Source organism: Mchenga conophoros, linkage group LG18 (genome assembly GCF_057382185.1).
Source record: "Mchenga conophoros isolate Kocher_MC1m ecotype Shallow Benthic linkage group LG18, M_conophoros_male_GT1.1, whole genome shotgun sequence".
In the NCBI taxonomy this organism is placed as follows: domain Eukaryota; kingdom Metazoa; phylum Chordata; class Actinopteri; order Cichliformes; family Cichlidae; genus Mchenga; species Mchenga conophoros.
The window spans coordinates 8,512,619-8,536,529 of record NC_140543.1 but is presented as its reverse complement, the minus strand read 5'-3'; the positions used below and the strand labels follow the sequence as shown (position 1 = coordinate 8,536,529).

The window sequence follows — 23,911 nt, the reverse complement described above, 5'->3', positions numbered from 1 at the left end:
GTGGAATACATTTTCAAGACAGTAATGAGATGCTAATGCAAACACTTGTCATGTCTTGGTGACAATTGAAAAAATCAACTTAAAACAACGAGATAATCAAAGATTGTGGAAAATATGCTTGTTTGATTACTTACAGAGCTGGGTGAGAAGATTGATGATGCTCAGCTCTTTGTGTGGTAGCAAATGTAAAGCACAGTCACTAGCTGATTCGGTTAGCCTGGGTCTTGGCAGTACTTCCTGGAGTTGTACACATGTTGCCCCTCATTTCTCCCCAAGAAATGTAAATACAGCTTTATATGAGATTTTACAGCTGAACGTTGTAATGACAGCCTTTTTTTTATTAGCTATTACACATCGCCTTCATTCTTATGCACTTTTTGTATTGCTTGTTTATATTTATTGTTAAACTAATGTGACTGTGTTGAATGTTTGTTCCCCAGCTGTGCGCACGTTTTAAGCCCACACGGGAATATAACTTGCTCCAAATGTACACAGATTTAGGCGCTTGCACAACTACTTTACTTTTTGTAAATAAAAAGCATTCGAGTTAGTGAGATTTAAAATGCACACACCATAAAAATGAAGTGTTGAGTAAGGCGTGGATTTGTGTGTGGATGTGCATTTCACGTGAAACGAGTCTGCCTGGCAGGATTTATTACCCCATTGGAACTGAAGGACCCAATCTTGCAAGGCGCAGGGCTTTTGAAACTGTGCTTATTAAACATCGATGGACTGAAGAAGAGCTTTCAGAGGAGAGGGAGGCGCACGGAAGCTGCCGCTGGGAACGTGTAGTAAGACCCTCGACTCGCTCTCTCTCTCTTTCTCACTCTCCCTCACTGCCTCCCTTCCTCCCCTTCAGTTCTGGTTTGAGGAGATCTCTCTTGGAGCTGGAGAGGAGAGTTCGTTCGTCTCTCTCCTCCAGCAGCCGCCGGGCTTCTCTGCAGCCTCTCACCGCTTCACCATGGATCTGGGAACTAAAAGAGTTGCTGGGATTATCGCTCAGGTCGCCCTGCTTCTCTCCTGCGCATACGGGACGACCGGAGAAGGTGAGCCGGCTGTGCGTTTTTTACTTTTCCCGCAGGTAGCGCAGCAAGTGCGGGGAGTCTGCTTAAAACACGACACCATTCATCTGATTAGAGCGATAGAAACACGGGGGACCGATATGTTTTTGTTACTTTTTAAATTAACATTCGAGCTTTATAAAGAGCTTTCTTCTTCTTCATCAGCTTTCAGCGCGTCTTCGTTGCCAATCAGAGGAAATTAAAGAAGTAGATTGTTTTTAAAGATATTTTTGCCCTTTTTATTAGAGCAACATTTAAGCCTCCTGCACAAGTCAACTTCTCTAGAAAACATTCCCCTTGTGATTAAGCCCCTTGTATTACATCTTTCCAAAGATTCCTGATTCGCAGACTCACAGTGCCTCCTGAAAACCTTTGTATTTAGGATGCTGCAGCCCAGAAGGTTTCACAGAGCTCAGTGTTTGTCAGTAAAAGGTCTCAGCTGTGTGTTCAAACCTCTGTAGGCTGAAGCCTTTATGATAACCACTGAATCGAGTTCATCCACTCCATACAGCAAGGTTATGTGTTTGCTTTCTGGTTAATTTTGTGCTTGGCAAAGCATGTTGAGCCTGCCCGGAGTACAAGAGTGTGGGTGAAGCTGTGTGTGTGTGTGTGTGTGTGTGTGTGTGTGAGAGAGAGAGAGAGAGAGAGAGAGAGAGAGAGAGAGAGAGAGAGGTTGAATGCAGCTTGTACAGTAGATGTGGGCTTGGGACTGAGAGGATGCTGGGTTGCGTCTTAGGTGAAGAAATGTCAGTTTTCATCACTGAATCATGTCTGAGTTGAGCATTAGTGAGTCTCCAGGTCCCTAGTTATGTGTCATTGTGGGAATGTGAAGCTGGGCGTTGCTGTTATCTTCCTCTGCCCGAAAGAAGAGGCGAAGGGGAGAGAGATGGACAAAAGGAGCAGAGAGGGAGATGCCATACGCTTGTACACATTGGAAACAGATGGCAAAATGACTCTCCCGCCCTCCTGTCTTGTTCTCTTTTCTCGCAGCTCAGTGATTTCTTTTCATTTCTTATTTCATAGCTTTCCTACCTTACACTCTTAAAGACGTGATTTGTGTAAAATATTGTTATCTTCACTTTCTTCTCCATAGCTCTTTTACTCTGCAAGTCCTCCACTTTTCTTTTTCGTGTTCCCTTTTCCTCTCGCGTCCATATTTACAGTCACTGACCCCCTGAATCCCACAGTCATTAGAAACTCTTGCTGTGCAGCCAAACATTGCTCACACTCGCAGAGCTTTATTTGAAATTCAAGTGGAGACCTCAAAGTTTCCAAAGACACCACATTTGTCAGGCTGAGTGTTGCAAGCATGCACTAGACATCCTGAATATTTCCACTTGATAGAAGGGCGCAGTCATGAAAATACATGAAGTGTTGTGCTTATTAATGCATTTGGATGTTTGAGCTTCACTGTGCAGAATGATATATGGGCACTTTGACACCAGAAGGCTGGATTCACTTTTCATCCGCTGAAGGGGGGGGGTTGTGTGCTGTTTTAGAGAGCCGATATCATATATATGGTCATCTCAAACCTTCTGTTTACAAGGAGCAGCTAGTCCTCATCTTCTCCCCTGTTAAGTGAATTTTCTTTGCTTAAGGGAAGGAGAGAGGCTGGACTGTGATGGGCTGCACTGAGACCCCAGTATAGGATATATGAGTGAGCCACTTAGACAAGTGCAAAGTGAAATAATGAAATATCTCATCTTCTGAAATGGATATTTGCATATTTGTAGGTTTAGGATTTCTGAGACACAGTAGTAGAAACAGTTCTGTGAAACTTATTTGTCTCTATATAATTTGAAACATCATTGAGTGGAAATACCAAGTTAAACATAAAAGCAAAGAGAGAATCCTAATGTTTCACCCTTTGTAGACTACCAGGAGCAACAAGGCGCATAAAAAGTCTCTTTCAGTTTGTGTGTGATTTTGTTGTCTAACAGTAATGAGGTAAGGAAAGAGACACACTCTGCAGACAGATGATGGATAAATGGTGTTGTGGAAAGAGTGTAGACAAAGCCGTGTGTAAGCAGTTAGAGTAGATGGCTTTGTAGTTTCCATCCTTCCTCCTTGAATAAAACATCTAGAGCTTCACCAAAATATCAGGCTCTCTCTCTTTTTCCACCTGCTGTGTTTCTCCTTCAGTTGTTTCCTCGCTTTCCTGCTGCTTCTGACTCAGATGTGGTGCGAACTCTCCATCCGTTCCTCCTTGTCCGACTTGTCTCTCTGCCTGTTGCGTTTTTCTTTTAGCCTTCCTTTTGTTTCCTGCCAGTGTCTCTCCACTCCCTTTGTCCTACTGAAGAGATGCGTCTCTATTTGTTTTCCTTTCGAGTGTCTTTCTCTTTGTCCTCCTCTACCCAAATTAGTGATGGGTCGTTCGCGAACGAAATGGCTCTTAGAGCCGGCTCTTTGACGTGAACGACGCAGCCGGCTCCTTATCGCGAGCCGTCACGTGGGTTTTGTTTTTTTTTTCTTTCTCTCAGCCTCTCTCTCGCACTTTTTTTCCGCTTCACTCTGCACGCGGGCCTTGCACGCTGGGCAGAGGGGGGAGGGGCGGTAGTTACACTCAGTAGCACAGGAACAGAGCCAGAGAGAGAGAAAGAGAGGCAGGGACAACAACATTAGAAAGGTATAGTAATCATCCACAACTATTTTCGGTTGCAGATGATAAAGGATTGAGAAAGTTTATTCATGCAGGTCCATATGACAGAGAATATGCATGTTCTTTTAGTTTTCATATTATCATTTATATTTAATTGTGTTGTGGTTTGCAGTGTTTTGTGTTCTTTTCACTTTAAATTTGTGAAAGGAAAAAGCTGAAAATTTAAATAGTTAAAACTTGAAATGTGAATAGTTGATTTTTGTATTATATGATTTATTTATTACATTTTATGTGGAGTGAATAAATAAAAGTATATTTACGGTGGCCCCTAGAGACAAAGCACGAACTCTGAAGCATGTACAAACTCCAAAACACGTAAAAACTCCAAAACATGTAAAAACACGTACAAACTCCGAAGCACGTAAAAACTCAGAAGCACATAAAAACTCAAAACACGTACAAAAGACAACAGAAGTGCTCCAGGATGCTGGGCGCAGTGTTGAGCCTTTGTTCAAATTCAAATTCAAATTCAAATTCAAATTCAAATTTTATTTGTCACGTACACAGTCATACACAGTACGATATGTAGTGAAATGCTTGGACAACTGCTCGTGACCTAAAGAAAATAAAAAAGGAAAGGCTATGAATAAGATAGGAAATAAATATGAAAAATTAAAAAGGGTAAATTTAACTAGGAAGGAATAAAATATAAATTAAGGTTAAAAATGAAATAACTGTACAACACAAATTAGAATGAAGGGTAAATTTAACTGGGAAAGAATAAGATAAAATATATAAATTAAAGTTGAAAATAAAATAACTGTACAACAAAATACACAATACACAATATAGAACTATATAAGAATGTATGAAGAAATCTAAATATAAATAAATATATACACAATAACAGCAGCTGTACAAGTATTAACTGGAAATGAAGAATATAGTGACCAGTGTTGTGCAAAAACAATGTCCAGAATGTCCAGTGTGTGTGTAAGAGCTATATGTGTGGGTCAGGACTGTGTGGTGGTGTGATTGAGAGACCGTATCGCCTGCGGGAAGAAGCTCCTCCTCAGTCTCTCTGTGTTGGTCTTCAGGGAGCGGAATCGCTTTCCTGACCTCAACAGAGAGAACAGTCTGTTGTTGGGATGGCTGAGGTCCTTCACGATCTTCCTGGCCTTGGTCCAGCACCGCCTGCTGTAGATTGAGTGCAGGTCAGGGAGCTCGGAGCGGATGGTGCGCTCAGCTGACCGCACAACCCTCTGTAGAGCTCGTCTATCCTGCATGGTGCTGTTCCCGAACCAGGTTAAGATGTTTCCCGCCAGGATGCTCTCTATGGTGCACGAGTAAAAGTTCCTGAGCACCTTGGAGGGCAGTTGGAAGTCTCTCAAGCGTCTGAGGTGGTAGAGACGCTGTCGGGCCTTTTTCACCACGGTGTTGATGTGACAGGACCATGACAGGTCCTGCGTGATGTGAACTCCGAGGTATTTGAAGCTGTCCACTCTCTCCACTGGGCACTCGTTGATGACGGGGGTCTGGTAGTTCCTCTCCTGCTTAGTGCTGAAGTCCACTATCAGCTCCTTTGTCTTACTGACGTTTAGAAGGAGGTTGTTCCTCTGGCACCAGTTCTCCAGATTCCTAATCTCCTTCAGGTAGGCCGTCTCGTTGTTATCAGAGATCAGGCCCACCACGACGGTGTCGTCAGCAAACTTGATGATGGTGGTGGAGCTGGTAGTGGCCACACAGTCATATGTGTACAAAGAGTACAGCAGGGGGCTCAGAACACACCCCTGGGGGGCTCCAGTGCTGAGAGTGGTGGAGGCTGAGACATGTCCGCCCATCCTTACTGCCTGTGGTCTGCCAGTTAGGAAGTTGGAGATCCACTGACACATAAATGAGCTGAGTCCCAGATGCTCCAGCTTGGTGGTGAGTGTGGAGGGAATTATGGTATTAAATGCAGAGCTGTAGTCTATGAAGAGCATTTTAACATAATTCCCCCTTCTAGTGTCCAAGTGTTATCTTGTGGCTACACAAGCCAGCAAGTACCAACGACCGGATTTGGTGTGTGGTAATAACAGGTAAATGAACTTTTTTTTTTTAATTATTTGAATATATATATGAGTGCCTGTGTATAAATACACAAACAATACACACATGCTTTCAATTGTGTAATTTAAGTGATCTAGTAGCTCTGCTTTGGAAGTTCAGTTCATGCTAGAAATGTGTTTTGGAGTTTGTACGTGTTTTGTCTCTAGGGGCCACCGCATATATTTATATATAAACATATATAAATAAAACCACTTGTTTTTACGTTAGTAATTCCTTTTGTGCATAATTTTATATTATTGTTAATAATAAATTAATTAAAGCAAGGCTGGCTCTTTTTAGTGAGCCGAACCGAAAGAGCCGGATCTCTAAAAAGAGCCGGAAATCCCATCACTAACCCAAATCTCTTCTCTACACCTGGATCAAAGAGGATGTCTCACTGCGCCATCACTGTTCTTCCAATTCATGCCTCCGCATTTCTTCATCTTTCCCGCTCTGCATGTGTCCTCCCTGCTCACTGAGTCCTTCCACGTGAAGCTGAAAACAGTTTGTTAATACTTTATGACCCAAAATCTTTTTTTTCTGAGAGACCTTGCTTCCCTTATAGATGTGTTTCTGCACATTTTCCAGCTCAGCTTGAAGGTGTGTGGAGCTGTATGTGGAGTCGCCTGCCATCGGTATCACAGGAATAACAGACAAGCCATTTGTGCCACCTTTGCACGTGCAAAAAAAGCTAACAGGGAAATCCAGAAGATTTGCAGTCTAACACGTAATATGTGCAATTGTAATCCTGAGACAAAGATAGTAGAAGTGAAAAAGTCTATTCTGGTGTGCTGCGTATCTGTAAATGCTGTTGGCAATGCTTATCAATGGGCTTACTGAGTGTATCACAGGCTACATAACTTTCTGCACCGACTCCATTGTTCCAGCTCAGACTGTTCATTGTTACCCAAATAACAAGCCGTGGGTGACTAAGGACATCAAAGCCCTCCTCAACAACAAGAAGAGGGCTTTCAGAGGGGGCAACAAAGAGGAGGTGAGGAAGATCCAGGTGTTACTAAAGGACAAGATCAGAGAGGCTAAGGACAATTACAGGAGGAAGCTGGAGTGGAAACTCCAGCAGAACAGCATGAGAGAGGTGTGGAGGGGCATGAAGACCATCACTGGATTCAGGCCAACCAACAGCAGGGGAGCTGAGGGAGGTGAGAATAGAGCCGACGAGTTGAATCTGTTTTTCAATAGATTCGACACCACAGTGTCTGCTCCCACCCCCACAACCTCACCTGCAGTCAGCCTGGAATCCAGAGCCACACCACTGTGCCAGCCTCTCTCTTCACATGTTGCCTCCTGTGAGATTCCTGACACCCCTCCCCCACCCATCACCTTCACTCAATACCAGGTTGAGATGCAAATGAGGAGACTTCACTCAGGCAAGTCTGCTGGACCAGACGGAGTGAGTCCCCTTGTCCTCAAGACCTGTGCCCCCCAGCTGTGTGGAGTCTTTCATAAACTGTTTATGCTGAGTCTGAGTCTGCAGAGGGTCCCGATGATGTGGAAGACATCATGCCTCGTCCCTGTACCAAAGACGCCTCGTCCCAGTGGCCCCCAGGATTACAGGCCCGTGGCACTGACCTCCCACATCATGAAGACCCTGGAAAGGCTCATCCTGGACCAGCTGCGACCCATAGTAAGACCACATCTGGATCCCCTTCAGTTCGCTTATCAGCCTCGTCTCGGAACAGAGGACGCCATCATCTACCTGCTCAATCGTGTCTACACCCATCTGGACCAGCCGGCGAGCACTGTGAGGGTCATGTTTTTTGACTTTTCCAGTGCTTTCAACACCATCAGGCCGACCCTCCTGGGTGATAAGTTAGCAGCGATGCAGGTGGATGCTTCTCTGGTGTCCTGGATTGTTGATTACCTGACAGGAAGACCACAATATGTACGTCTCCCACAGTGTGTGTCTGACAAGGTGATTAGCAACACAGGGGCACCACAGGGGACTGTCCTCTCCCCCTTCCTCTTCACCCTCTACACCACAGACTTCAGCCACTGCACAGAGACCTGCCATCTTCAGAAGTTTTCTGATGACTCTGCGGTGGTTGGATGCATCAGCAGGGATGATGAGACAGAGTACCGGGCTGTGGTCGACTCCTTTGTCACGTGGTGTGAGCAGAATCATCTGCAGCTCAACGTGGCAAAGACCAAGGAACTGATCGTGGACTTCAGGAAGACCAGGAAACACTTGACCCCTGTTTCAATCCAGGGGGTCAGTGTTGACATTGTGGAGGACTATAAATACCTTGGAGTAAACATTGACAATAAACTGGACTGGGCTAAAAACACCACAGCACTTTACAGGAAGGGCCAGAGTCGTCTCTATTTTTTGAGGCGACTGAGGTCCTTCAACATCTGCCAGAAAATGCTGAGGATTTTCTATGAGTCTGTTGTGGCCAGTGCGATCCTCTATGCTGTTGCATGCTGGGGGAACAGGCTGAGGGTCGCAGATGCCAACAGACTTAATAAACTGATCCGTAAGGCCAGCAATGTTGTGGGGATGGAGCTGGACTCCCTCAAGGTGGTGTCGGAGAGGCGGATGCTGTCCAAGATAAAGACAATGTTGGATAACACCTCCCACCCACTCCATGACATGCTGGTCAGTCACAGGAGCTCGTTCAGTGAGAGACTGAGATTACCGAAAAGCACCACTGAACGACACAGGAAATCATTCCTGCCTGTGGCCATCTCCCTGTACAACGCATCCACTTAACACACTGTTGCTGCTACAACTACACGTTTCTTTTCCAAATATTTATTTATAAGTGACTTATGTATGTATGTATGTATGTATATATATGTATATATTGTACTATTCTTAGTTAGTGTATTGTCTGTCTTGTCTTAATGTTGGTTTAAAATGGAGCACTGTAACAAAAAATAATTTCCCCCAGGGATCAATAAAGTATTCTGATTCTGATTCTGATTATTAGCAACAGAGCGCTTGGCCTCCCACAACAATCCCACATTTGAATAAGATGTCTCTATTTGTAGTTGTTGTTGGTTGAAACAACTCAAACACTTAATTTGTGATGTGGCTGCAAAACACCCCTTATAACGGAGCTCTGATTGAAAAAGCAAATCTTTCAAATGTTGCTTTTCTTTTCTCACAACAAAACAACAACAAGGAACTATTTTATCAAAAAAATCTGGCAAAACTTGTGATGGCAGCTTGATTTTCTCGTCAGAATGAGACCATCACACATTTGCAGTTTACTTGTACGAGAAGCACAAGTGACGCATGAACAGTGGAAGGTGTCGACATGTTATTCAGCTCTGCCCTCTTTGCTTTAACACTTTTTGAGAAGCTTTTAGCTATTGCACTTAAAATAACATAACATATTGTCATCAAATGAATGAACAAACAGCAATGCAGCTGCGTCTTGTCAGCTCCACATGTACGTATTTATGTGCGAGGAGGTGTACCCACAGTAAAAGCTGGGAAAGAAGAAATTAGCATCATTGTCAATGACAGCGTGCAGGAGCTATTACTGCTTATTGCATACATGTTACAATTAGAATGTAAAGAATCACTGGCAGCAATGATAATTAACTGTTAAAGAAAAACATTATCCATCTCTGTCAGGAAGAGCACCCAGCGTAAAAAATCTGCCAGATGAAACATGCGGCGCTACCCTCTGTGACAAGGGAGCAGCAAACAGCAGCTTTTTATTTTTTGTCAAAGCTGCGGTGATCACCACTGGAGACTGACAAATAGCTGCGTGAGGCTCAGAGCCACAGGTTCAAAACCCGTAGTCTGAACATTTCTCTTCATGTTTGACTAAGAGTGAAATTTACTCCCTAGAACAGCTGCTTAGCTAACTGCATCATGGATCTCCATCTCAGGATTTGTCCGTTTGCCTTGAATTAGCTTTTAAAGTGAGTCTCACATGTTCAGTGACAGGAAAAATCAGTGATTTATGGAAGCTTTTAAATGATAAGGCTGTTTACTAACACATACTTAAAGCTTAGAAAATACATACAAGTCGTGCCATGGCAGTGGCCTGCCAGTATTGCATGAATATTTAAAAAAATAACTGCCACTGTTACAGTCAGTGTTTCTGTCGATCTCTCTCAGTTTTCATTATTTTTTGCTTTGTGGTTCTTTTCCTTGGCTAGGCTCTTTCTCTCTCTCTCTCTGTATCTGTCTCTGTCTGTGATTATCTCGCTCAGCGTGACCCAGCAGCACATTCATCATGCACGGACCATAAACCACAGCAGCATAATAAGTTAAGACTGCAGAGATGGAGGGATCCCAGCTGCAAGTTCTTAGCCTGAGCCTCACATCTCAATTCTCCACGGAGACAGTTCACTGTTCATTATGGAGGTGGCACTAAATGACAACAAAGTAGAGATACATATTTTAACAACCGACGGCGCTCGGATGACTTGTTAGCCGAAGCAGCGAGCTGCTTTGTCACTGGAGTTGAGCTGATGAGATTCAGGGAAGTTGGTGTGTGAAGCAGCTACCCGCAGGGCCGTAAAGCCAGTGTGCATTTAATCGCCTTCCAATATGAAAACATAAAAGAGTCAATGTATGTTCAGCAGCTGCTATATGACAAAAATAAAAACTAAACTATCCATTTAAGCTCCAAAAACAGTGAGTAACTGTTTATCGGCTGGAGCCTCGAGCCTCAGGTCAGTTTTAGGTGTCAGAATGAGGTAATGAGAATAAAACCCTGCAGGTTTTAAACAAACTGTTAGCAAATCTTGATGTGGATAGAAGTGCTTTTTTCTAAATGCAGGAGTACAAATGGAATTGAAAATTAGAATATAGAAACATAGAATCTGTAGAATTTGTAGAATTTGTCAGCTGCCATTGGTGCTTGAATTGGGTTAACAATGTGCTGTCAGTGCACCACTATTCCTGTTTGAAACATGTTTTTGCTCCATTTTGTTGTGTTGAACACAGAGATATACATGCAGAATGTGGAAAGTTACTCTCATACACCTCCTACTGTCTGGAAGAAGGTCCTAACTATAGGCTGTACAAAAGTTGGACATGAAAAGTGAAGCCAGTGTAAACCTGCAGACGTTTTAATAGCGATCAGGGGACAATACCCATGATTTTCTGTAGGAAACCCGCCCACGGAGTTAACTTCAGTAAGCACTTTTCTAAAGAGTGTTCAGGTTCAGCCAGTCTTCTTAGGTCATACAAAATAAAAGATTAAGTCCATTATGTGAATTCTGGCCACTTTAAGTTTCAGAAGGGAGGATTATCTGGGGTGTTCTCATTAGCTTGCAGTTTCACAATTAGGTCCCAGTTTCAAAACACAGAATGGCAACAATGAAAACACATCTCAAGTCTTTCAGAAACCACACAGTGACGTCATGGTAACTACATCCACACTTTATACTGTCTATGGTTCTGTCCTACTCTGACAGACTGCTGATTGAGAGGGGGACATATGTACAGTGGCAGAAAGTTAATAATTAAACTGACACATTATAACATTTCATTTATGATGCCGATGCTTTTTAGTTTTATTTCATGCACAGAAATTGTGATGTGTAGATGACTATTCATTTGTTAATTTGCAAATCAATTCCATTTTATTTATTAATTTCTATAGGGTTGCTTTCCAGCCACCCGACCTCCCCGTGACCCAGATAAGGATAAGTGGAAGAGAAAAGATGGATGGACAGCCAAATAGTCACATCAATACATTTTATTGCAAGGTAAAGATCGTACAATAGCAGAAAGAAAACAACAATTAAATGACTCTCTGAGCAAGCACTTGGTGACAGTGGGAAGGAGAACTCCCGATTGCCAGGCTCAGGGAGGGGACCAAACTGCTGTGTCTGGTTAGGGCTGATGGGAGGAAGACAATAAAAATAACGTTCTCTATACTGAAGGTTAAATACTATTTGGGGGCTATTAATTCCTCCAGTAAGTTTTAAAGAAACTGTTTATTTTATTAATATATATAATAGCATATAATGTATATATTATATAACATCAATTAATATTTTAATCTTTATTAAGAGAAGATGTCAAGCTTAAATGGAATTTTAAAGCAATATTAACCAGCCTCGGTGTGAAGCATGTTGAACATCAGAGCTTATAGTGAATCCTTTTAGCTGCCTGCTGGGAAACAACCTGCACTATGAAGGTTGACCTGCAAAATCTTTAAGACAGCAAAGAAACATTTACTAGAGCGGTGAGTTTACTCATGTGAATCTCTTAAAAATTCACCTTGCGAGAACAGAATTTCAGCTAAAACCACAAATGTGTCCACAACCTGACGATGGAGCGGTTTGCACTGAGCATTGAAGGAGCCAAAGATTTTGTATTGCTATACTGAGTGGGTAGAATTGATGCAAAGCAAGAAACTGCAGAACAGTGAAGCCTTGCGTTGAATAACAGTAATGTAATTAGAGGTTTGTTTCAAAACTGCTGTGTCTCTAATTGTGCCCTCTAAAAGTTTTATATCATGACCTGCTTTCTTCTGATTTATTTTATTAAATATGAGCGCTGCGCTACTTCAAATTTTGAGACTCCTGTTTTAATTACTGGATTTAATTAGCTTTGCTTTTTGCTTTTTGAGGGGTTTTATTGGTTAATTGTTTTATGTGTGTGTGTATTTCCATTATGAAGAATGAAGACAGCTATTACTCTTCCTGACAGTATTACTCAGAAAAGAAAACAATTAAGAAAAAATCCACATTAGAGGTTTGTACCTCATTTATGTGGACGCTCGCTGACATCAACCAAGTCTTATTGCAGAAAGTCAGCCAGTTCTTACTGCTATATCTAGTCTACTATCAGTGAAGTTCAAGGGGTAAATCTCTGAAGTCTAATATCATGCACTTTATTTGAATCCTAAGATCCTTCTGAGTAGCTTGTTGTCTCTGGTGTACTATATAAGTGTAGGTGGATGAAGCGTTTGTGGTAAAGTAATGAACTTCCAGGGGAGGAAAAGTTGTAGTGTAGAGGTATGGGTGTTCTAGCACACGCTTTCCATCTGTTCAAATTATGAAAAAAAGATTTTGAAGAGGCTACTTTGGGTGCAATATTGGTCTCCCGCCTCCTCAGTAATGAATTTTTATGCTTGTGCATTGGAGACAGCTGTGGAGGAGGAATCTTGTTCTTCGAATTGTCCGTTCTTCCTGCGACCACGACACTGCGGGAGTGCGTCTGGAGAGAGAGTAACCCAGGTTATTTTTTCGGACGTAATATTTACAGATTTCCCCTGAACATGCCACATGCAGGAATCATTACGTTACTGTTTCAGAAGAGAACAATAAGGATAAACTGACTCATTGTTTTTGATTGTGCAGAATGGACAGATTGTGCGTTGCACTTTTCTTAAGAACTGCTCATCCAAACAAGATGAGTGGGTGACTGAAGTCAAACCAGTGGCAATGAATACTTGTATAGGTAAAAGTAGTGTAGAATACAATACAAAAGAAAACGTGTGTATTATGTTTTTGAGTTTTATACCAACAGAATAGTGAGATTTTGTAAAGGTTAAACATTTTTTGGCTTGCTGTTATTCTCACAGAACCTTGTAGGCCTCTCGCTCCCCTTACAGAGTGGAACAGGCGCCAGTCGCTGGAAACAACTTTCAGCTAAAATAAAAGAACTGCTCATTTACTGTGAAGCATCTTATATAGTGGCACTGCATTTAATCAGTTGCACAGCTTATACAGCTGCCGAGATTGAAGTGGGTAAACTGTTGTCTGTGTTTGGCACACGTGATCATTTTGGTTCAACGAAAAACGTTTACAATTTTTCGATAAAAGGCACAATTTTTTTTTTGTCATAACTTAAGAATTCATACACTGATTACTTCAAAATTTCACGCATATGTCATAAACTGTTTACTGTTATGGCTGCAGCATAATGTTTATCTCTTGGCTCACCTGCTGAGCTGTTCAGCTGGGGTTTACCTATGATTGCTGACATTGGTCTGGAAAGCAACCCTGGAAAATCAGACTAGGTTGAGGTTGCAAACCAGGCCATATGGCAGATATGTTTTTTGTTTAAACATTTATGTAATCCAAAAAGGAAGATTGCCATGTGGCTGTGATAGGGAGTGATGCCAGTACACTGCAGATGACTAACTGTCATGTATTTATTATAGAGATGGACTGATCCGATATTACGTATCGGTATCGGTCCGATACTGACCTAAATGACTGGATTGGATATCGGAGAGAAATAAAAAATGTGATCCGACCCGAAGTATCACAAAATCACATCACAAAACGCGCTACTTAGCGTAACCCAGCTCATCGGAGCAGTATGTGTCACGTGATAGAGCGGCTGTTGTCTGCAAGACCTGTCGGTGGTCTGTTGGAGCATTTGGAGCCTCGCTACATGCTTCCTAACCGCGGCATTTCATCTCAGCGAAAACTATCCCAGAGAAGTAAAGCAAATGTGTAAGTTCATCCCTGAAAGAAATACTTTTCTTTGTTATGTCTTTTAAAAACTTTGAATAAATAATTATCTGAATCTTACAACAAAAGTGGTCATCTGATTAAATGTATAGAAATCCATAGTACTTTTTTCCTTTGGGAAGGTACCATCTGTGCAGTCTGCAATTCTGTTGAAGCAAGATGTTGAATCTATTTAATTATTGTAGAAAAATAATTGATTTCTGTGCATTTGTTTTACACTTGCATTAAATTAAAGTTGATTACATCGATTAAGGGCGGGGGGTGGCTCCCTAATATTTTTGCTGGGAGTTGGCAACCCTATTAGTTAGGAAGGTAAGTACTCTTTAAAATACCAGAATAGGGAGGATGGTGTAGGTTTAAATTTATTAGATTGATCAGTGTTGCTGAACTAGAAAATGTCATGGTCCTGCGACCATGACTCAGTGACTTTATGTTTATGTACTTATTGTTATTACTTTCATTATTATTCATGGCTGTTTTGGGATGGTTTGTGTTTGGGATTTTAGACACTGGGTTCTGGGTTTGTGCTCCCTCTGTTGGTCCCTGGTGTTAGTGTTCCCCTGTCTCGTCAGGTTAATCAGGTCCAGCTGTTTCCCCCATCTGTGTGTGATTTCCCAGTGTCTCTTTGTGTATTTATAGCGTGTGATTTCCTCTGCTCCTCGTCGCGTCGTCTGTGTTCCTACCTGTGTTCATCCTCTGTGTTACCCTGCGTACTCTGCATCTACCCTGTGAAATCCTCTGCGTGCTCTCCCTGCTGTTCTCCCTTCGTGTTCAGGTTTGCCACTCCTTTGTGTAGTTTCACCCAGTTTAGTTCATCCGTAGTTCTGTTTTGCCATCTCCTCTTTATGTTTGTTATTATCAATAAATCACCCTCACACCTGAATGAGTGCTGCGCTTTGAGTCCTCCTTCCACTCTCCACACGGCCGCTGCCCCGGACCGTGACAGTACGACGCGACCACAACATGGACCCAGCAGCGCTTAATCCATCCAGGGAACTACGGGAAAATCTCATCGATGCCACACAGGAGCTGATCGACCTGTGGCTGGAAAGCCCGGGTGGCACGTCCCAGCGCGCTGTAGAGAGGCGGCTACAGCGTCTGGTGACCGGTCTCCCATGGCTTCTGGGCTCGCTTTGTTCGTGGGAGCGGGAGTTCCTCCTTCTGGACCTCGGTCTTCACCCCCCGTCTGCTTTTACTTCCGAGCAGTCCGAGGCGGTGAGCGAGCGACATGTTCTGGCTTCCCCAGATTCCGAGACTCTGTTTTCTGGGGCTATCCAGAGCGGGATGGGAGACTGTTCGGATCGCTTACCCACCTTCGTGGTAACGGACCCTTCGCAAGTGGGCGTGTACAGACCCTCTGTGAAACCGAGAGACTGTTTCTCTGCCGCTCCTTCTGAGCCAGGACTCTATCACCATTCTCCGGCTCAGTTCTGTGTCCAGCCACAAGCTTCCCAGTCTGTAGCTCAACCATTAGCCTCCCTTAAGCCACAATTTTCACACTGTTTTTCCACCGCCGTTTCTGAGCAGGGAGACAAACTGTTACATTACGGACCTGTTCCTCAACAGCTGGCAACATTAGTGACTGTTACTCACTCCGGGGCTTCCCCAGAGGCGGGGTTGCTGCCCTCAGCTTACTCTGGACCCCTGGTGGCCAAGATGCCAGCTGTGAACTGCACCGGGCTGTCACTGCCTGAGCAGGGTCAGTGCTCTGCGCAGCTGCAGCCCTCCGTATGTGTGCCAGAGGCCCACGTGCCTACTGGTTTTGTTTCATGTGTGCCAGAGGCCCACGTGCCTACTGGTTTTGTTTCATGTGTGCCAGAGGCCCACGTGCCTGCTGGTTTTGTTTCATGTGTGCCAGAGGCCCACGTGCCTACTGGCTTTGTTTCATGTGTGCCGGGGGCCCCGGTGCCCACTGGTTCTGCGGCTGTTTTCGCTGGGGGGCCCGAGGAGCCCGTCCAGCCTCCTGCTTCGCCTGCTGGGGGGCCCGAGGATCCCGTCCGGCCACCTGTGGCTGCTTCTCCACCTGTGGCTGCTTCTCCACCTGTGGCTGCAGCGCCGCCTCCTGCAGTATCATCACCTGCAGCGCTACCACCTGCTACTGCCACGCCTCAGCCTGAAGCTTCAGCCTCGTCTGGTCCGGCTTCATCTTCGTCTGGTCCGGCTTCATCTTCGTCTGGTCCGGCTTCATCTTCATCTTCGTCTGGTCCATCATCAGCATCGTCTGGTCCAGCCTCCGTGTCTCCATCGTCTGGTCCAGCCTCCGTGTCTGCATCTTCGTCTGGTCCGGCTTCATCTTCATCTTCGTCTGGTCCGGCTTCATCTTCATCTTCGTCTGGTCCGGCTTCATCTTCATCTTCGTCTGGTCCAGCCTTCGTGTCTGCACCCTCGCCTGGTCCAGCCTTTGTGTCTGCATCATCATCTCCGCCTGCTGCGGTCCCGACTTCCGTGCCCTCAGCCTCGCCTGGCCCAGCCTTTGTGTCTGCATCATCATCTCCGCCTGCTGCGGTCCCGGCTTCCGTGCCCTCAGCCTCGCCTGGCCCAGCCTCGTTTGGGTCTGGAGCTAAACGGCCGTTTTCTGGACCGCTGGCTAGGCTACTGGCCGAGCGCCGTCGCCTGACTGGCCGCCGTTGCCTTCTGCACGGCCGGCCCCCGGACCGCCATCGCCTGAGTGGCCGCCGTTGCCTTCCGCACGGCCGGCCCCCGGACCGCCATCGCCTGTGTGGCCGCCGCTGCCTTCTGCACGGCCGGCCTCCTGAATTCTTTACGCGCCGCCGTTGCCTTCCGCACGGCCGGCCTCCTGAACTCTTTACGCGCCGCCGTTGCCTTCCGCACGGCCGGCCTCCTGAACTCTTTACGCGCCGCCGTTGCCTTCCGCACGGCCGGCCTCCTGAACTCTTTACGCGCCGCCGCTGCCTTCTTCGTGGACGGCCTCCTGAACTGTGCTTTGGACTCTGCTCCCCTGTGGGTTTTGTGTTCATCTTTGTTTTGGGACTCTGGGGCCTCCGTCCGTGGTCGTGGTCCGGTCCCTCCGTCCTGGGCCCCCTGCCGCCCGCCCGGATCTGGTGGTGTGTTTCTGTGGCTGTCGGGGGCCAACCCTTGAGGGGGGGGTACTGTCATGGTCCTGCGACCATGACTCAGTGACTTTATGTTTATGTACTTATTGTTATTACTTTCATTATTATTCATGGCTGTTTTGGGATGGTTTGTGTTTGGGATTTTAGACACTGGGTTCTGGGTTTGTGCTCCCTCTGTTGGTCCCTGGTGTTAGTGTTCCCCTGTCTCGTCAGGTTAATCAGGTCCAGCTGTTTCCCCCATCTGTGTGTGATTTCCCAGTGTCTCTTTGTGTATTTATAGCGTGTGATTTCCTCTGCTCCTCGTCGCGTCGTCTGTGTTCCTACCTGTGTTCATCCTCTGTGTTACCCTGCGTACTCTGCATCTACCCTGTGAAATCCTCTGCGTGCTCTCCCTGCTGTTCTCCCTTCGTGTTCAGGTTTGCCACTCCTTTGTGTAGTTTCACCCAGTTTAGTTCATCCGTAGTTCTGTTTTGCCATCTCCTCTTTATGTTTGTTATTATCAATAAATCACCCTCACACCTGAATGAGTGCTGCGCTTTGAGTCCTCCTTCCACTCTCCACACGGCCGCTGCCCCGGACCGTGACAGAAAATGTTTTGGGTGGAGTGTATTTTTTGCATACAGGTATAACAGAATAGCTTCAATCTCTTGTTAACAGCATGTTAACAAACTGTGAAAAAAGCCACACAAAAAATGAATGGTAAGGGTTTCTACACATTAGTATTTACGAAGGGTATGTTGTGACTTACCTTCAAAATTACAGTGGTCGTTCGCTAATAAGGCGGTTCACCTTTCACCTCACTGTTTTGCAGATTTTTTTAGTGCAAGTTTGCACGTTTTTTTACGTCACATTGTGTCCTGCCACTGCAGACGATCTCCTCCGTGGCGTCTCTCCTGTACAGTACAGAATCGCTGCATCGATCGCTAGCAGTGTGACTCTGAAGTGCAGTATTGTATGTCCACGATGTCCACCAAACGTTTTGCACCGTCAAAAAATACAATTGGCTACTTGATTTCACCTATCGCTGGTTATTTTTAGAACATAACACCTGCAATAAACGAGGGACAGCTGAGAAATATAACATTTGAATCCCTTTTCTATTTTGCTCTGAGGCTCGGGGAAAAAATATCGACAAGTCGATGAACATCATTTACAGATATATTGGGTAAATGCCCAAGACATCTATAGAAATGTAAATCGCCGCTTGATTCATTCATTTGCTTAACTTGTTTTGGACCGTAAACAGGGCGTGAATAGGACACCGGAAACAAAGCTCCCCACAGGAGTTTCCGCACCGGAAGTAGCATATGCTAACGTGCACATAGTCTATTTGACAAAATAGGGATAACTTACCAGTAATTCTTCAGCTACTGCAACTACCAATAATTGCCTGCACTCAGTGGGGGAATACACATTTTTCCCTCATGATTGGTGATGATCAGAAGGTCGCAAACCACTCTCTAGGCCTGTGTGACTTGGGCTTTCCACAGCTTGGTTATTGTAAACAATTCTGTGCCACTATTTGTGAAGATGTGGGGCGTAACATTAAAAACAGGAGTTGAAGGATCTTAAAATACTTTGCAGAGTGCAGAGAGTGAAGATCTGTGCCTTTGAGTTTAATGTAGTAAGTAACCACCGAACAATTAATTCAGTTACTCAATTTTTACAGTAAAAGGGTCACTTTTTGTCTTTTGTGTCATGCTATAAAGATAATTTGAGAATGAAGTAAATCTCAGTTACTTATATTAGAACATTACCGGTGGATTAAACGTAAGACTGCATTGACAGAGGCAGGCTCAGGAGTCGATAGAATGAAGACTAGTATGCTCCCTGAAAGAAAGAGAAACGAGAAATAAAACTTTAATGTTCCTTGTGGGGGGAATGGGTCAGTGCAGCTGGAAAAAAGAAATACACACACACACACACACACATACACACACACACACACACACAATAATGTCATACAGAAGGCGAAGCTTGTGCCTATAGCTGTGTATTAGTATGAACATTAGCAGATTTCTTCTTTAGGATGGAGAAGAAATTTAATTTATGTATTTAATTTATTCTGTGCAATAAAAATTATAATGATTCTGAGATGAAGAATACACTTATAAAAGCCATACCCTGACATCTTACAGAATTAAGGATAAATCAATATGTGGATGAATGGTTTTTAAGGGGAAATTTAAACATGAAAAACTACACTTGTAGAGGGTATATAAATTTAGAAAACAAAAGCTGCCACTCAAAGTATATGTACTGCCATGAAATTAAAACCACCTTATAGCCGAGATGGAAAAGCTTCTGGACCCAGAGGAGTTTCTGCAATTTATAAGCTATAACCAAACACTGAGACCAATAAGTTGTCCTTCAGCTATTTACTCCTCAGAGAGTCCACCTATAGCACATCGTTCACTTAATAATCATCCACGTCGACTTTTCCCTCCACATTTCATTTGTTTCAGTGCTCTGCCGCTGCCAGGGGCAAGGTCTGGCTAAAGCTGTTTATCAGAATGAACTGAAGGAGCTAAAATACGCCCTGAGAGGTTTGATATTTGTGTTTCTTCACTAACAATATTTCACTTTTCATCAGGATTAGGGGGGAAAGGCTTTACATTGATGAATCACAACATTAAAACAAAAATTAAAACAGCTCTGACCCATTAGGGCATAGTTGGTAATGAGTATTTTGGGTTTTGTGGGGTGAGGGCCTCAGTGGATTGGATTTAGTATGGGGCATCTCGCAGATGTTCATTTGGGCTGGCATCTGAGGAGTTTGGAGGCCGGGAACTTTTGAAGTATAGTGGGGCACATGTCCTGCAGGGATAATCTGCATTCATTGGTTTCTGGGCCTCGCATGTTGAATTCTAAGCATGAGCATTCTCGCCACCACCGTGTTGGTTTTTTAGAACCAGAAATGACAGTAATTAGCACTTGTCCTAACATTAAGCCTTAACCAAATGAAAACAGTTGAGTTATAAAACAGATCATTTTGCATACAGCTGTTACAGATGAGGGGGTGGACCATAGAGATGGAAAATGAACATCTATGTAGCTCTCTAGACTACAAGGCTCATTTAATCATACATTCAGTGCTTTTTTTCCCTGTATAAGTTCTCTACCTCCCATCCATGCTCAATTTAGATGCATCATTTAACTTAAGGTGCATGTTTTGGACTGTGGGTGGAAGCCAGAGTACCTAGAAAAAAACTAAACAAGCAGGCTTCACACAGAAATGCCCATTTCTTGTTTCTTATGTAATAATAATGGATTGGATTTATATAGCGCTTTTCAAGGCACCCAAAGCGCTTTACAATGGCACTATTCATTCACTCTCACATTCACACACTGGTGGAGGCAGCTACAGTTGTAGCCACAGCTGCCCTGGGGCAGACTGACAGAAGCGAGGCTGCCATATCGCGCCATTGGCCCCTCTGGCCAACACCAGTAGGCAAGTAAGGTAAAGTGTCTTGCCCAAGGACACAACGACCAGGACAGAGAGCCCAGGGATCGAACTGGCGACCTTCCAGTTACAGATGCGATTCCCAACCCCCTGAGCCACGGTCGGTAGAACTTAATATGGCAAAAGAAATTCATGTGTTTATACATGGAAGTTAAAGGGGACTGAACTGTCTCATTTCTGGAGCCAGCCTCAAGTGGCCATCAGAGAAACTGCAGTTTTTTTGCTACTCTGCATTTTTTTTGTTTTGTTTTTGCATACAGGCAATGCATTATGAGTACTTTGATGTTGTACTCACAATAGTGAATACAGTGAATCCGCTGTCCCTTTAAGCCAACATCCTTCTGATTGGTTGCTCTTTGCAAACAGAAGGTTTAAAAAGCAGGTGGGTGGGGCTTGGAGATGCACCTGCCTGAAATGACTGTATTAAGGACAGCCCTTCTTACTGACATTATACATTGCCAAAAGTGGAATACTTATACATGGGTTGACCTCAGTATTTTCATTTTGTCACCCTTTAAGCTGAACATCTGTGTTTACAGCCAAGAAAAAGGAAAACTAGTGGCCTCTTACGTGTTTAATCTGCTTTCTCTGTCCCGGTGTTATTGCTGGCTTGTTTAAATTATTCCTACATGTCCCTATATTTATTTATTTATGTAAGAAATGTCAGCAATTACTCTTGATTTAAAAATATCTTGTTTACTGGGCCAAAAGTCTTTCGTTCAGTTTTTGGAAAATTATTCCAATTTAAATAGAAATTGCAAAATTGGTCAGAAAAACTGCGTTTGGATATTTTTCTCAAATAGTTTAGCCTTAATGGAATTTTTTTTTACTTTGCATGTCTTCATCTTCATAATACTCTCCCCCTCTCTCATCAGTCTTCCTTGAGGATTTTATCTCCCCTCTGAGCTGGTTCACATCCGCTGGAGTGTGTGCTATAATCATAGCCTAATGACAGATAATCTCAAGAACACTGAGTGACTTTAATCCTAGCCTAATGACAGATAATACCACACGATCCCTGCTGTGTGTGTGTACACTGATTTGCATTTTCGCCCTAGTCCCTCTGTGTTTAAATGATGGTGACTCACTGGTTCCTCTGAGTCACCACATTCCCAGTACGACAAATAAAATTAAAACTTTGTAGTCGGTTTACTTTCTGCCTGCAGAGAGAGCCTGAGGTGTCCTGCCTGAAAGTCAAACTAAATGCTCTTTATGAGTCAGGTGTCAGACTACTGAGTTTCAGACTGCCTCTGCCCATTTGTCCTATGACTGAGCTTCATGATGGTTGATATAATTGGACAGGTAATCCTACTTTCATTATCTTGAACTTAGTAACCTGTTTCTAAGCTAATTAGGCTGTAAGATCTGCATCGTTATTGGTTATTCACATGCTTGATGCTGAAGGAAAAGTTTGATTATTCAGCTGCTGCAGGCTGGAGGGATTTAATATGAGTTAGAGTAAATTATTGAGATGCTGAAGGCTCAATGGCAAAATCAGAGGTGTTATTATTCACCCAATGAAGGCTATTGGCTGCCTTTAGAAAGAGTTGGTTATTTAAGCTGTGGAGGCTCCAGGGGAATATTAGGAGGGCTTGATTAAATCTCTGTGCTCATGAAGTATCCCTCATCTGTTCCAGGATTAATCTGGTAAAGAAAATCCTGAGGGTGGAGAGTGTGAACTTGAAGTCATTTCAGGTGTGGCGCAGCCCTGTCTCAGGGGAATTTATTGCTTTTCAGTGAGGTAGCTGAGAAAAACAATGGCATTGTCATTTGGTGTGAATATGTGGTGAAATTCCTTGCAAACCTCCCAGCCGTTTATGATTCATGAGAGGGCAGCATCAGCAAGAGCTGGGATGGGGGGATGGGGGGGGGGATAGAAAGTAACTGAGGGTAAATCCCATTCATATTTCTTCTTTAGTGTCATTTATGGAAATGCGTGCTGGCAAAGTGGAACCATGAATGGGTTTTGATGAAGTCAAGGTTGCAGAGCAAACGAGAAACCACCGGTCATGAATCTGGATTTATTAACCCAGGAACAGGTAGTTAAACCAGGAGCTGAAAAGGGAGCTACAGTCCAGCCTTGTGATATTAGGATCTGCTGGACTGGTGTTTGTTCAAGGATGTCCCTAGCAGAAGTCTGACTCCCAAAACAATGAAGCCATTTATCAAATGCAGCCATTGTCATCGAAGATGACTTGTTGTCGCTTCAGATATCAGCTCTCATGTGTGGAGGTCACGATGCTCCATCACTCTGAGACTGTAGACTCTAACAGTAAATGGATTTTACACTTAAAACTCTATTTGCAGCAGCTCATACTGTATTAGTTATGAGTGTCATAATTTGATATATATACCGAGGACATCAAACTTACCAGCTCTAACTGCATTAGCTACCAGAGTTGCCATGCTGTTTCACCCTCTATTACAGCAGAGATTAGCCTTTCATGAGACAGATTACACATTTGTCAAAGTTCTGCTGCAGTTAGTATAATAACAGATTATGCTTTAAATACTTTGAAAAATACTTTGAATTTAATGATGAAAAGGCTCCAGTAGATTTGACAAATAAGTATTTGGTGCCCAAAATGAATGCATTAGGTCCCCTTTAATGTGAAGGAGACAAGAACGCATGCCTGGATGATATATGGAAACTCTACAGGTGGATGGTGTTGATGTTCATGACACACTGTCTCATCTATATCTGATACATATCTGAAACTTTGGCCTCTTGGTGGTGGTAGAGAAAAGCTTTGCAGTGACACCAGCTACATCAGGGTTTGTTCTCTGGGGATCATGAGCTCTAAAAGACTTTAAAAACCTTTTTGGGTGAATATGAACGTGATGAATATTTAATTGATTGCAATTTGAATGTCAAGTTACAAATTAACTTCATGGGGCAACCCAATACAATTCACCAATTACTAATTAATTAGATTATTTTAGTACAAGACACTGTTGAAGAGCGAAAAATATTTATATAATTGAATTCCTTGAACTTAGTAGTTAGAGCTCTGCATGGTGTGATATTTGTCTTGTGGATGTACTCATTGCAGCCTGGTGGCAGAGCCTAAGGAAGTCATAAAAGTCATAATGAGTCATCGTTTGGGGATCTTTAGTATTCTCTGTATCATCTGTATCCTTTGGCCTTTGTGTCTACCCTGCATCTCAGTCTGATGCTCCCTAGATGAGGTCGCAATGTGAAAAT

General features: G+C 43.7%; 1 protein-coding gene across 2 annotated transcripts in view; it reads left to right on the top strand.

Moving 5' to 3' along the window:
* Positions 1-898: 898 nt before the first annotated feature.
* LOC146553148 (contactin-associated protein-like 4) overlaps positions 899-23,911 on the top strand; it is a 150,338-nt gene continuing 127,325 nt past the window's right edge. For both annotated transcript variants that reach the window (XR_014889419.1, XM_085253689.1), the window contains exon 1: positions 899-1,046. Coding sequence is in view for 1 of the 2 variants with exons in the window: in XM_085253689.1 (XP_085109815.1) it covers positions 962-1,046 (85 nt within the window). In the remaining variant the exon portion in view is untranslated. The remainder of the gene's footprint in view (positions 1,047-23,911) is intronic.